General features: G+C 38.8%; 1 protein-coding gene across 4 annotated transcripts in view; it reads right to left on the minus strand.

The window, feature by feature from the left end:
• Window positions 1-15,579, minus strand: part of LOC122872218 (transmembrane protein 163-like) — a 28,220-nt gene that overhangs the window by 9,304 nt on the left and 3,337 nt on the right. For all 4 annotated transcript variants that reach the window (XM_044188148.1, XM_044188149.1, XM_044188150.1 and 1 more), the window contains exons 4-6: window positions 9,007-9,050; window positions 8,810-8,901; window positions 4,135-4,231 (exon numbers count right to left, since the gene is read on the minus strand). In XM_044188148.1, the coding sequence (XP_044044083.1) occupies window positions 4,135-4,231; window positions 8,810-8,901; window positions 9,007-9,050 (233 nt within the window). The remainder of the gene's footprint in view (window positions 1-4,134; window positions 4,232-8,809; window positions 8,902-9,006; window positions 9,051-15,579) is intronic.

A 15,579-nucleotide genomic window follows, 5' to 3' on the forward strand; every position in this document is an offset into this window, starting at 1 on the left:
CACACACACACACACACACACACACAGACCGTGGGAGCAGAGAGATAGAAAATACAGAAATCATTTTTCAATGGGTAATAATGGGAAAAAAGATAAATTACAGTTGCTGCCGGTTAGCTTAGCATAACCGGCACCTAGTTCCAGTACGTAACTTGTAAAAACCACAACTTTTTTACATTTTGGTTTTTGTATGGATTAAACAAACAAGATACAACATGTTAATTAGTCTCATAATGAGATATGAGAAAATACCTGGAATAAATTGATTTGCACTGGAGACAGGTTGAAATGATTTTACTGCACTGATTTTTTCGCTTGTTTTGGGAACAAGGCAAGTTGTCAAGTGATTTAGAAACTAAAATTTGTCTTGTCTTCAGTTTGATGATCACGTTAAAGATCAAGGTTTTCTGGTGACTTTTGAGTGGATTTCATAAGCCCAGGGGTTGAGGAATTTTCTCAACTCCCAGAGATCACTGCAGCCCTTCAAATGAATTACAATTTTGTTCTGGATGCTAACTGACGTTAATTAGGCTCAGAGGACAAGCAGAGCAGGAACAGTCAGGTGTCAAAAACCAAACATCCTCCTCCGCATGTTTCCTCCTCCACTCCCCTCTCTTTTTCCCACCACCGCATACCTACAGCTGCTTACCTTATTAACATTTCATAGCGAGGAGGAAGAGAGGGAGGCGGTGAAAATAAACCTTATTTCCACCATCGGCATACTGAGGAGGGCTGTGAGGCATAGACAAGCTATATATAACTCCAACTGTGATGCACCAGAAACCGGTCTGGTTTGACAGAAGAGGAGCAGGTCGAAAAACACAATCTGTCTGCCTCGCTGCTCCCACAGTCTGCCTTTGTTTATGCTTTGGTGCTGCTCACTGTCTGTCAGGCCCGTCTCCTTCCCTCGCTGCAGCCACAGACGAATAGACGGAAAACAGTTAGTCCAATAAATCAATGAAGGATTTGAGAACTAATTGAATTTGGAGCCTGAGTGAGTTGCAAAGGCTATTTGAAACTCTTGAAATGTGCATCTTTCTTCTAACACACCACCAACAAAACCATATATCAGAAATGTCTTAGTTAGCTTAGCGAAGATTTTAGTAATGTGTAAAATAGGATTCAACTTCCAAAAATAACAACAAATTTATAGGGAGGCAAAAAATATATTAAACGTAACTGCCAATCCTTTGTAAATGTAGGTAGGACTCCATTGTAGTTATATCTGCATACATGTAGAAATGGGAAATAGGAAATATCCAATTTTGCTGTTATTTGATTATTTCTAATGTCATTAGCATAACAATTTGAGTTATTTTTGTGAAATGTAATTTCAAATCTTCTACATCGTTATTAAATAGCATTTTTTTATCAAATATCAGGTCAGATGTGTCAACCTCTTTTACTCCTCTCTCAATGGGTCATATTCTAGCAAGCTAACGTTCGTTTTGTCAGTTAAGCTAGTTAGATCAGTTAGCTCTGCAACAGTTACACCTGGCAGTTCTACATAAGAACTAGTTTGTCTGGTTTAACCTGTTTTAATTTAGTGATATGTAAATCTCCACGTAGTAAACACTTATACTAAGTTTGAACTTAGCCTAGAAAAGCACATTTTAGAGCCCAGCTCTGTAAAGTTCATCAGTATTCTCATTCAATCTGAAGTAAAACAGCTTACTCAAGGTTTTTTTTCCCCTGGAAATGTGATTAAAAAGTACATTTTCACATTTATGTATGCTGACATTTACTTTTTCTATGAGATTAGTTTTACTTATAGCATGCTGTAGTGTGATATAGTTCAGATATTCAGCTTTTAAGATTTTTTTATTCTGATATTAGCTCCTTTAAGAGTCTTGAAACAGTTATTAGCAATTAGATGACATCACGCGCATGTAATCATGCATTTGAGGCTAAAACGGGCAATTATTTTCTCAAAACCGATGTGAAATAGATTACGGCCTACGGGCCTGAACAGCAACAATCTCTCTACAGTAATTCAGCTCACCAAAGCATAATGTACCCATATTTACTCATCATCATCATCATCATCAAGCTCAGATCCTCGACAGCGTTTCTACAGCGATGACTATTGCCCGGCAACGGGGTGAAGTGTGAAAGCTCCTGAGTCTTCACACCTGAGATTTGTGACATTCTTCATCAACGCTGTTACACCTCTGTCACACACACACACACACACACACACACACACACACACACACACATTCACGCACATACACACATAATATTAATGTGTGTATATTAATCTGGTGTTCAGTCTGAAAAATCAAGTTTTTTTGAGTTAAATTAAAACTGCTGCACAATGATTCCGCTTGTTTTCAGTACAATTTGTCTTGAGGCAAACACCGATCCACCATTTTCCAAGCTGGCTTGTTTGTTTGGGAATTTTAACAACTGAAATGATCTCACATTACATGAAAATATTTTGCTTGGTTTGAGAAAAAAAAAAAAAGTAAACTCTATCTGCATTCATTATATGCATACACTGCAACGAAATCCATCATAAGACATTCAATCTGATTTTAAAGGCCCTGAAAACCTATTTTCTCAATCAGCTTCTTACAATGAGCAATGGGGTCCCACATGAACACACAACCTTCTGCCAAAGTCCAAACAGTTTGGTTATTCCACATGATATTTCTGTATCTTTTTTGGGTTGGGTTCAGTTGGAAGAATGTGTTGTCATGTATCTCTGTGCACCAATCAGGATTTAGCAACATTTGTGGGTTGTTTGGTCACTGTCAATCAAAAGCGATCAAACCACAACCACACAGTCCTGATGAGGCAGATTGAATTTGACTGTTCCATATTCAGTCAAAACTATTTAACCTTATAGAAAAACACACACAAGACAACTTTCCAAGGGCTTGAAAATCAGATTCTTCTGAAAAAAAAAAAAAAAGTGGGAAATCTGCCAGTGGGATGATGATCTTTCCTCCTCTCTTTCTAAAGCCATTTTTTATTGTATTTGAACTTGACAATGAGGAATGAAGGACTTCATGCATCACTATTACATGAAGGCATTTTCAAAATTACAAATATTGATTAATGCTAATAGTAGGTCAAAACAATGTGACAATTGTTGCAGACTGGACAAGAGCAAGAAGCATCTTCACAACTTGTCCATTGTCCTGTTTGTGTTGAATCTGCATGACCTGCATGACCCCACACCATGCAACTAAAGAATATGAAAGATACTCTGACAGTCAACGTACCACTGCAGCCTCCTCCTCTCAACTGCTCTTTTTTGCTTGGCCTCCGTCGGGCCTGAACCACCAACCCTCCAGTGACCAGCACCACGTGAAGCCCAAAGCTAAATCTTATCAGATGTACAGCCAGCTCAAATGGCAAGATGGGTACAGAATCAGTCACGTTACAGCTGCAGCTTCATGCAAATCACATAAATAACTGCCTGCATGTTGTTTGTCTTGGACGCTAAGAAGTACACTCAGATTTTGAGAGGATATTATTAGATACAGGCACAAAGTCAACAGGGCTTTTTAGATTCTAAGTGAAATCCTCGTCTCTGGCAGACTGGTGGTATTACAGCAGCGAGAGTAGACGAATCCTGGCTGGAAAAAATGGTTGTTACTATCTGGTCAAGCTGTAAAAATAGCCACAAATTCTACCAAAATATCTGATTATGCACCAAACCACTGGCTTAAATTCTGCAGCCTGACTTCAGTTAGATGGACAAAACTCTAAGTGACCCTGTTTGACTGTTCAGCTGACTGTAATACAGCTGTCATAGTGTACTACAGAATGTTAATGTATCCTGAGCGTTAAATGGATAACTTAATCTGTCCCATATGGTGGATGCTTTAATCCAAAGCTCCCCTCCATTTCCAGTTTGAATCAAATTCTGACCCTTGCACCACTGTCACTGCACCAGAGCCATTTCCTGCACACTGACATATACTGTATGATGTCATGTAGGAGAAAAACATGTGGTAGTAAACTCAAATCTAGTATTATATAGCATTTTGTTTTGTTATAAGTGCATATCAATTCAAATCAAAATAAAAAAGCGAAATATTTTTCCAATCTAAAAACTTTCACGCAGCTTTTTCATCTCTGTTTAAATCTGGGTTTTGTGTTGGTAGTCGATACATTTCTTACCACTTCAGGTAGCAGCTTGGTGGCCAGGTCGTGGATGGCCTTACCCAGAATGCACAAGGAAGACAGGATGAAAATCACACCCAGGATAACACAGGCTCTGCAGAGGAAAAGAGACAGAAGAGTACATTACTGCCTACGCAATCACAAATTACAGTGCCAGTTCCAAGTTGGATTGTGTGAGCTAGTCAACAGTGTGATAGCTGTCAAGTTATCTATCACTATAAATGTAAATGTGTTGCAGAAAGCCAGAAGTACCCACCTGCTCTCTTTTAGCCTCATTAAGTGTCACCAGAGAGAAAATGAGAACAGTCTCGTTAAGACAAGGTGGGGTTTGAAAGAGGTGACCAGATGACCTGTGTGTCCCTAATGGTAGCTAGGGCCCTGACTACCAGCACTGTTGTGAAAACAGGCTGTAAATACAGCTGTTTTGAGATGGACTGCATTGTATGTACAAAACATACTGACAATTATTTTTTATCTTTAGCCACACTAGTGTTTTGGTTCTAAGGATGGCAATGTCGATCTGTCGGTCGGTCCACCACTTAGTCCAGACTGAAATATCTCAACAACTATTGGACTGATTACCATGAAATTTGGCACAAACATTCATGTTCCCCAGAGGATGAAACCTACTGACTTTGGTGATACCCAGAGTTTTCCTTTAGCTCGATCATGAGGTTGGCATTATTTGTTTCTATTTGTTTTGTTTTTTTGTGAAACATCTCAACAACTATTTATTGGCTTGCCATGAAATTTCCCCTGAGGGGAACATGGATATGTAATAATTTCTATATAATGACTTTTCATCTTGCACCATCATCAGGTCAAATTTTTTATTTGTGCAATAGCTGTACATTGTGTTTAGTGCTAATTAGCAAATGTTAGTATGCTAACATACTAAACTAAGATGGTTAACATGGTAAACATCACACCTGATATGCATGTTGGCATTGTCTTTGTGAGCATGTTAGCATGTTGCATACATTAGCATTTAGCTCAAAGCGCCGCTGTACCTATAAGTACAGGCTTACAGAGCCGATAGCATGGTTGTAGACTCTTCATCTTGTTACATTGTTTAACAACAAATGTAAAAAAAGATATCTAAAACATAATTTTCCTGTAACCCTAAAATTATCCTGAATTACAAATAACTGTTACATTGGTGTACAGAGTGAAGACTTATTTGGAAGTAGCTGATGTCCTTTAAAACACCTTTACCCAATTAACAAAGTCTAGAGGGAGACCAAAAAACAATGAGCATATGCCCTGGTCATGCATGGCTACCAGTGTGTGTTCAATTCTGAAGGCTGCTCTTGAGCCACAGTTGGTGTCCTGGGTTTTGACCGGATGAGGTAACCAAGGCAACACCTAACATCACTCTAGGAAGTCCACACACACACACACACACACATATCATGGGAGCTTTCAACCCCCACTAACAGCCCCCCTGTTGTTTCTTGCACACAGAGGATGTAAAAATGACACCATATCACCATATCATGCGCTGCTGTTGGCTCCACAACTAAAAACAACAACAAGACAGCAAAAACGCCAGTAAAGGTTTTAGGCATAATACAGCTTCTGTTTCAATACATCCATCATATCACAGGTGTATGACATTACTTTTTACCAACAATACCAGCACAACAACAGCATCTCATTCTAACGTTTGCTACAGTCATGTGAATAAAGGTGTTTTTGTTTTGAAAAGGCTCCATGTTTCATTTGGGAACAAAACTCCCTAATTCATCTAGTTTTGACATCTCTGGCTTGTTACCCTGGCAACCAGTCTGTACCTGGGCATCACTTTTCAGCCACATCTACTCCATCAAACACAGACAGATAAAAAAATTTGACTAATATTGATTCTCTGGTTGTGCGTCAGTAATTTTCTCACTCAGCTGCTAGCTGTCTAACAAAACACAAAAAAACAGCTGGAAGAGAAAAATAGAAACACAATGATACAGTATGTGTATGTGTGTTAGTTCATGTATGTGTTTGTGTGTACCGACATATAGTACGTGTCTATTTAAGTACTTGTAGACTTGTGCAACCATGTTTGTGGGTGTTTTAGTTGCTTGCAGGCGATTGTTGCTTTTCTGTGTGTTTCCGAACATTTATGCATGAATATATCTCTGTTTTTATAGTTGTGCGTGTCTGTATTTGTGTGTGTGATGCCAATGACTGGTTGAGCAGCTTCCTGTCTGAATTCTCCAATTAGCTGCTGAAGTGACATAATGAAGGCTGCTGTCAAAAAGTGACTATGTGGATGTTTTAATGTGAAGATTTAACACACTCATACGTCTATCAAACATACAGCTGATTTGAATGAAGACATCAACAGCTGTTAATTGAATTATCCTCCTGACAAAAGAATAAGAAAGTAAATAACAGTGAGCTCTTGAGATTCTGACTGGTTCTTAAACCCAGTATTTGTTGCAGTGAGTTTGTCCCTTCAGTTACATAATCTGTTACTCAAATCATTTCCATGTCTTTGGTAGATACAGTAAAAAATGTTATTTGACTTCATAAGCAATAAAATTCACCCGCTCTCAGTTCACCACACTCTTTTACTGCTACAGCCTTATTTAGTGTGGTATAACCAGTAGCTTATGGTGGCTAATGTTAGCTAATGTTAGCAAACTAGAAATTGTTGCGCAACTGATATTACGTCAGTTTGTGACTCTTCTCTACTTGTGCTACTGTTACACTACATTTACCATTATCCTGTAATTTGGCACGTGAGGCTCAGTGACTGTTGTTCAACAAAAGTTTCAAAGTTTTGGAATAGTTCAACATTGAGAAATACAGTTATTCACTTTTTAGTTGCAAGTTTGATGAGAAGATCTATACCACTCTCGAATATGTCTGTAATTATGTAGCTAGTGCCAGAAGCTGTTTAGCTTAGCTTAAAGACTAGAAACAGGGAAACAGCTAGCAACTACCAACACCCCCAAAGCTCACTAATTAACACAACATCTCTTGTTTGATTAATCGGTACACAAACAAATGTAAAAACAACTATTTGTGGTTTTAGAGGGAGTTACTTGCTAACTATTTCTTGATTAGGACATTTACATTTCTGTTTGCGTATGGATTTACAAATGAGATACGTGTTAATAATGCATTTGAGTTATTATAAGTGCACTTTTTAAACTTTGAGCTTGTTGTTTTCCCCTGCTTCCAGTTTTTATGCTAAGCTAGGCTAATACCCCTGGCTCTAGGTCCATTCTTGATGGACAGACATGAGAGTGGTATCAGTCTTCTCATCTCACTGATGTTTTTAGTTTCTTCAGGAAATGCTGCTAATTAACTGATATTGCATTGTTTGCAGCATGTCAGATATTTGAATCGACAGTTGAATTAACAGTCTTTTTCTGGCTGTATTACTGTCTCATCTCCAGAGGACGTGATCTCATCATCGTCTCAACAGCAATTAGCAGTCGCTTCTCTGTGTGTGTGTGTGTGTGTGTGTGTGTGTGTGTGTGTGTGTGTGTGTGTGGGACTGACATATCCACTCTATGAATCTACCAGATCTGACAGTAAGGACAGAGATAGTGACAATTTTCTTACATCTGATTCATTCAGTAACATATACTTTGTTTTGGTTGAATTTCATTTGCTGTGTATCTTCTCTGGTAATGTTAAGACTCATTTTAACAGAACAGTACAGGAATAAAATGACAGACAGCTGCGTTATACTGTGTTTTCTTTTTTTCTCTCTTTCAGTCGCCTGCTTGCTGCCAGCACCCTGACCATTCAGCAGTCTCTGAAAAGCCCACCTGACCTCCAGACACATACACACACACACACACACACACACCATTGTCAGCCAGGTACAGATAAGACGTGAGGCACCCGTCTGTGATCGTTCCCAACGGGCCAAGGCAGACAGAGCTGAAGAGACCCGCTGTTTGACACACTACTCTACAGCACAAAGCAGACCACACACACACACTCACACATTAGACACTGTGGGCACATTGAAATGGATTTCATCACTTTTCTGGGTTTGTTTGGTCTTCATAGATGGAATTAAACCATCTGAGCAAGCCGAAACAAAGGCTCAAACAGCTGCAGGGTGTCTGCAAGTAGTCTTCTAATATGATTTGAAGGCTAAAAAAAAATGACAACATACAGAAACAAAGGTGTCAAAACAACACTACTTCTGTCTGAACATTTAAAAAAAAAAAAAAAACTACCAAAAACTATAAATGGGCAGAACAAATAGAAGAAAAGGCAATTAAATTTTATAATAAGATTGACTTGATTTTGGCACCACAACACTTATCAAAACTTATCACTTTTTTGTGATAAACTATCCTTTCTTTAGTCTTTTGTCCTCAATTGCACATCATGTTTGATCTGTTTAATTTGGGTGGCTGATGCTTATTCTAAGATAGTTAAATGCAAATGATCTTTCCAGGGAAAGTCCTGCCTAACACTGTATGTGTTCAGAACACCAAATGGGAATGTTTTAGCTATATTTGTGCAAGCCATCATATCATTACCTATTTAGAATATCATTTTAGTGGTTTTAATGCCTCGAATTTAAATAATTGAAAACATTTTCAGTAGTTTTTAAGTATGCGTGGATACCAAAAACTGAAAGTGATTTACATCTTGATTTTAAACCAGGTCTGATTTGATGTGGGTGAAAGGTGACTGTACTTACATGTATTCGCGGTGTGCTGAATGGACAGCTGCAGCGTTGCTGTACCGCCACAATACAATGACAGAGGACAACACATCCAGCATGGCATCAAACTGCAGAGTGAAAACAAAAAACACGTGTTTTACATTCTCTTCTCTACAGCATACAGTGTTAGCCATCGCAGCGTTAGTGAAGTGGAGGCTTTACAGTCGACTTACAGCAAATCCAAAAGCTGAAGCACTGTGGCGCATGATGGAAACAGCTGGAAAGAAAACAGAGAGGGACACAGAACAACAAGTAATACTGATACAAACTGTATGACAAGCATGTTGTATTTATTGATATTTATTCAAAACATATTCATAGTATCAGCCATCTTTAATCACCACTTCTTCCTATATATAGACATGGAGATGGATTTTTCTGCATATTATGTTACATAAACATTATGTCCAAGTTTCCTACTGTAATGCTGCTAGGTTCTCTGTTGAACTCATACTTTTCAATTCTCTTTTCACTCGCATGCTGTAGTCTGCTCACAGGAGATGTGTTATATCCCCACATGCAGACATCAAAACACCAAGATGAAAGTATTTCTTACAGGAATACTGACAGCACGATGAAGATTTCCTGCCACTGCCTGTGTATATGAACAAATAAACGGTGTCTTTGTTGGGTCTCTGTAAATAACATTATAAAGAGTACGGTCTAGACGTGCTCTATAGGACAAGTGCAATGAGATAACTTCTGTTATGAATTGGCGCTATATAAATAAATTGAATTGTCTGCTGTAAAATAAAATGTCACTCAGGAGAATCCCTAATTTAAATGAGAGATCCCTCATTGACTGGGTCCTCTCCTGTTTAACTGCAGTGATGGATGATTATCATATCTGCCCAGAGGTGCATTCTTGTGAAGAATTGTTTTTTGTAGTTATTATCAGTTTGTGCAGCAAATCTGCCAGACAAGATAATTTGCATTTTGTTGACTGAAGTGACTTAGTTATCAGCATATTATCTGCCTGTTTTGGCCCAATGATAGTGAGCTGTAGATGTGTTGAAAACAAACACTGAGCCACAACCTCTGTCTGTAATCATCCGCACACACATACACCTGCAATGGGAGGGGCTGAGGAGAGACAAAGGAGAGAAAGATGCAGATAGATAGATAGATAGAGGGGAGGAATCCTCTCCTCTCGGGGTTATTTTTAGCGACTCACTGGGGGCCAGCCACTCGCCTCAGCCCTGCATGCAGAAACACAGCATTGTATTCCCATTTAGTCGCTCATTTTCTTTCTGCTGCAAGGATAGGCTCATGATTTCTTCTCCTCTTCAACCCCCCTCCCCCTTTTTTTCTCCTCTTCCAGTATCCCAAGCTCCCTTTTTCATCATCCTCTTTTCCTCCCTTTATTATTGTTTCATCTACATTCAGTTGCTCTCTCTAGGCTGAAGGTGCAATCATCCACTTCCCCAGGCCAAAATGAAAATAGAAATGAATGCCGCCTTCACATGCTTTTGCAAAACACTTAAGCACACATGGACAATCCTTGAATACAAATGAGTAGGTGGGATTGTTTATGATACAAGAGATCTGCAGAGATGCAGCATGGAAGCAGTGTCAACAATTGATTGCAAAAATGCCAACTACTTTGGGCAAAAAGTCACATACGACGTCTTCGCTCTAGCCTTGACAAACTAGCTACTGCTAACGTGATGTCCAGATGTTTCTATTCTTGTGAAGACCTAGTTTTCTGGTAAATATACTGGTTAGAGGACTGAGTGGCTCCCATATAGTTTAACTTCTGTATTTTAACTTACATCATCACATGTATATATACACCATATAGTGCATAGCATATGAAATGAAATGAAATATCCAGGGTGGGGATCACCCTGGATATTTCATTCTTCCTGTCAAAAAATAAAGTCAAACTCTGTGTGCCTCAGCTCTCAGTGTGGTAACGAATGTATGATACAGCAAATAAAACTTGACAGCTATTCAAATGACAGTAAATAGAGATGGGAGTGTCACGCATCTGCCTGAGTTAACATAACAAGGAGAAAGTAGCAGGCACACAAGGCTTTCTTCTGTAGTGTACATGTGAAGGACTTTGACATCAACTCAGGTGAGCACGCATATTGTATATATTAAAATCAAAGTGCCTTACAGAAAGGTGTAAAAGGGATTCAATTTGTGACTGAAAAGCGCTTACAGTTTCATTCCAAAACCATCTACTATATCATCAAGGGAGCACATTTGTACCTGCAAGTAAAACTCTTCAAGTTCAAAACTTCAATCAAGTTCCATTATGAAATTTGCTTTCATGCTATTTTATACGCTTTTTTTAGTTGGTAGAGATCTCATTCAGGATGGAAACCCCACAGATCTGCCCGTAACGTCATGAGGTGGTGGTCCAAATCCAGAAATATATTTCTCCACCCTCATCCCTTCTTTCCTTCCTTTTTCTCCTCCTAGCTCCTTCATTAGCAGCAGAAAGAAGAAATTGTGTAAATGAATCTGCTGCGGCTCTGCAGTCTTCAAAGCTGAGTCCGGCGATGTCTAATTGGCTCCCAAGAAAGCTGGGTAGGTGTCAGCTGGGACACACACACACACACAATCTTTCATCTCCCCCCTCCTCTCTCCTTGTCACATCTACATAAGAAACAGGAGAACAGAAGCTAAAACACCATCCAAGCTCTGCCGGTTTTTTGGCTGTTTGTGGAGCTGCATTATGCATATCAGTGAAACACTTTGCTGTCAAGGTTGTTTTACAGTTGGTGGACTGATGGTGTTTGTCTCCCTGTGCTGTTGTAGCAATGCATACACCTTGTTATTAAAGCAGCAGCGAGACACTCAATTACATTTTCATTTATTCATTCAACTCAGTTCTACTAATTTCATTCTAGGAAGGATTGCAGACAACAAAACATGAGCTGGAGGTGAAATTCTGGGTCGCCTAAAGCCAGACTCTGACAACAAATCTGCTTCAGTTTTAACCAAACGGGGCAGGTCGGACTAAAATCGGCTGCAGTGCTTGCTGTCCATTCAGGAGGCTTCAGAAACATTTTCGTCCGTAACATTTCACACTAAATCTAACAATAAAACAGATTTTTGTGTCGTGTGACAGAATATTTAGATTGCAAATATGTTTTGAAGTGATACTATTTCAAGAGTAACACTGATCAAGGCTTTAGTTTGATCCTTCTTTCTTTTTACTGTTATACTAATAATAAGCAAATTTGTTTGATTTATTTCTTTAAATTAAGCGGATAGCTTAGTTGGATGAGAAGATCAATGTCACTTTCATGTGTCTGTACGCTAAATATATAGCTACAGCCAGCAGACGGTTAACTTAGCTTAGCATAAAGACTAGCAGCTGGGGGAAAACAGCTAGCCTGGTTCTGTCCAAATTTTAAAAATAAATAAAAAATCTGCCTACCAGCACCTGTAAAGCTCACTAATTAATGTTATTTCTTGGTTGAAGTGTAAAAACAACAAGTTACGTGCTAGAACTATTTGGTTCCGGGCGCTAAGCTAATTAGCTGCTGGTTCCAGGTTCATATTTACCATACAGATATAAGGGTGGTATCGAACTTCTCATCTAACTCTTGGCAACAAAGCGAAACAAGTGTATTTACCAAAATGTCAAACTTTTTCGTTAACTAAAGTAGAGCCAGTTGAGTTAGGAATCTCTATCAGTGTACTTAACTGATGTTAAAAGCCACTTCTCTTCCAGTTTACAATCTCATTCTTTGTCTATAGGTAAACTGGCACCAGCCAAGGGGAGTCACTGTCATATTTCAAACTTGGTGAGTCTTGTTGAGTCCGACTGGGGAAAAAAAACCCAACCTAAAATCCAACTCTAAATCTCTGTGTCTCTGTTCTGAAATTGTCCAATCGTGTTGAATTGACATACAACTTGTCAAGTGACACTAACACCTCTCATCTGTGAATTGTCCCATGAACATGCTATTTTCCCCACTGCAATGTCTCTACAATAAACTTAAAGTTGCACCTGCCGGCCTGTAAAAAAATTCACACACACACACACACACTCTCAGATATGCTAATGTAGGGGTCTTTGTCATGTTTGAGTAATGCTAATGTTTTACAGGGTATGTTACCCAGCAGCAATCATTCTGTCAACATGTAGAGCTGACAGGGAACAGCAGCAGGTGGTGGTGACTGGACTGACACCCTGCAGGGCTCTGCATCCGCTATAGATGACCGCAGTGTAAAGACACCGCCAGACTTTAGGCTTTTGAATCCCAATGAAGTCCTTCATACCGAACAACAAATACCATATCTCAGTTGTATTAATCCTTTAAAAATGCTCCTCTGCCTTGGTTCTTTTGTTTTCATTTGGGAAATACACTTACTCGCTTTCTTGCCGAGAGTTTGACGAGAAAGTCAATACCACTTATGTCTGTATGCTAAATATGAAGTTACAGCCAGTAGACATTAGCTTAGCTTAGCATAAGCTACTCTGTCCAAAGTTCAAGATCCACCTACCAGCACCACTAAAGCTCACTAATTAACATGCTATGTGTTTAATCTGTACAAAAAACGAAGTTTAAAAATGCCAAAAGAAGTTGTGGTTTTACAGGGAGTTACATGCTGTAGCTGCAAACTTACTGCACCCAGTCGCTGATTAGAATAGGTTAGAATTGGTTAGAAATAGTTAGAGTTTGTAACTCCCTGTAAAACCAAAAGGTGTCATTTTTATATTGTTTTTGAAAGTGTTAAGGGTTCGGCTCCTGGCTGTGGCTTCATATTTAGTGTACAGACATGAGAGTGGTATCGATCTTCTCATCGAACTCTGCATGAATGCAAATAAGCGTATTTCCCAAAATGCTGAACTATTAACCTTTAATGAGAAAAATTTAAAATCAGCCTGCTTTGTGGTGAAGATATGTCAGTTTCAGCTTGTTCTATTTAATAGATAAATTATGCTTTAAAAAAAGGCACTAACCATATTCTCTTTTCATTAATGATGTATAGTTATACAAGAGTACTGGTGGGGGTTTTCCTATTTGCTCTCTCTCCGTGTACTTTCTGCCTCCTGAGTCCATTAATGGCTTCCTTTCATATATGTTTTATTTGGTGTGGATTACTTATAAAAACAGAGATGTCAAGGGACTGTAAGTACAGAGCTAACAAACAAAAAGGAGTATAGAGTGTGTGTGTGTGATGCTAACCGCTAGTTAACAGGATTCTCACACGGCCTTTGCACATTTAAAATGTTCTTATTTACAAAGGGACTTGCTACTGAGGACATACTTTAATTTCAGCACGCACTGGCTTATTTCCAAAGAGCCACTGACAGTTTTACAGCAAGTTTAATGTGTGTTTAACAAGTGAACATACAATTGGTGGAGTGGATTGTTTGCTAATAAGTGTTCATTTTCACTACAGTGAAAATCAAACAGGAAGTTGCAGGTAGAACCGGGACAAGGACAATGATAAGATCAGAATGAATCTAATTTATGCTGCTGTAAACTGTTTGGAATGATCAAATGAAACTAAAAATTAAAGCAGGCTAGAGGCAACATGGATGTTGTTTACAACATTTTTTCCACCACAACGCAAAGCATCTGCAACTGAACTATGTGGGACTGGATTTTGCAGTTTGCAATGAATAAACCTCTGTCAGAGTGGAATGTATTAAAAACACATAGTTTAAGCAACTTAACACACACACGACAAAGAAGCTGTAGGACAGGCCTGTCCTTTCCTGTCCTGCAGCTCTACCAGTGTTTCCTTATCAGAACAGGAAGTGGGCAAAATGTTTGAAACAACACAGACTGAACTGAAGGAAGAGACTGATTTCCAAAACAAAATGTCTCCGTTCTTCAACCACTTCACTCCAACAACTTGCTGGGTCGCTTCACTTATTACAGCAACAAATTGAATTCCAATTTTTTTTTTTTTTTTTTTTTTTTTTTTAAATTTCACCCTCATTCAAGACTCATTAATTATGGAACCAGAGGATTTTCATCAGTCCAGTCTGTTTTTCTCTGGAGATTGTTGGTTGATTGATTGATTATGTGTGTTTAATGACACTGGCCCGGTGTGACTGCAAGTCGGATCGCTGTTTACTGGAATCGCTGCTGCTACATCAGACTCATTCATCTCTTCCTCTGCTCATTTCTGCAGCTGATTTGAAAGCAGCTCTATGTTTCATTTATGAGTAAGAGCAGGCAAGAGGTGACAACTGAGGGGTCCCACTGCAGGACTACAGAGATGTGATAAAAATGTCTAATGAAGACACTGCAAGAAAAGATGTTCAGTGAAGAGAAATGGCCAGTTTGCACATGTGGAAAGTAATTTTTAACAGGCTAAATGAACATTTATCCTCAAAAACATTTAAAAACAAAGTCATGAAGAAGAAGAATAACATGCTGTCTTTCTTACTGACATCAGTCCTAATCTTCAGGGTTACAGGAAACTCATATCTCTGCACATCTGCAAACCAATGTTGAGGTGATCAGCTACACTGCAGCAAAGCCCGTCCTCTTTACTTATGCATCTATCAAGCACTACACTGCATTTACTGCAGAGGAGGAAGAAGCATCAGTTGAATATTGCAGTATGTGATGGTGACAGATCTTTAAAACAATCAAACATCCTAATCTCTAGCACCACTTGTCAAATTTTACTTTAGATCCCTGACACATAGTCATCTTTACATTTCTCCAAATAATCAGCAGGATTTTCTAAAATGGGCCTTCTAATCCAGTTGCACAAGTTGTAAAACACAATGAAACATTACCTGAATTAGATCTACAAAG

This window comes from Siniperca chuatsi, linkage group LG24 (assembly GCF_020085105.1).
Source record: "Siniperca chuatsi isolate FFG_IHB_CAS linkage group LG24, ASM2008510v1, whole genome shotgun sequence".
Classification (NCBI taxonomy): Eukaryota; Metazoa; Chordata; class Actinopteri; order Centrarchiformes; family Sinipercidae; genus Siniperca; species Siniperca chuatsi.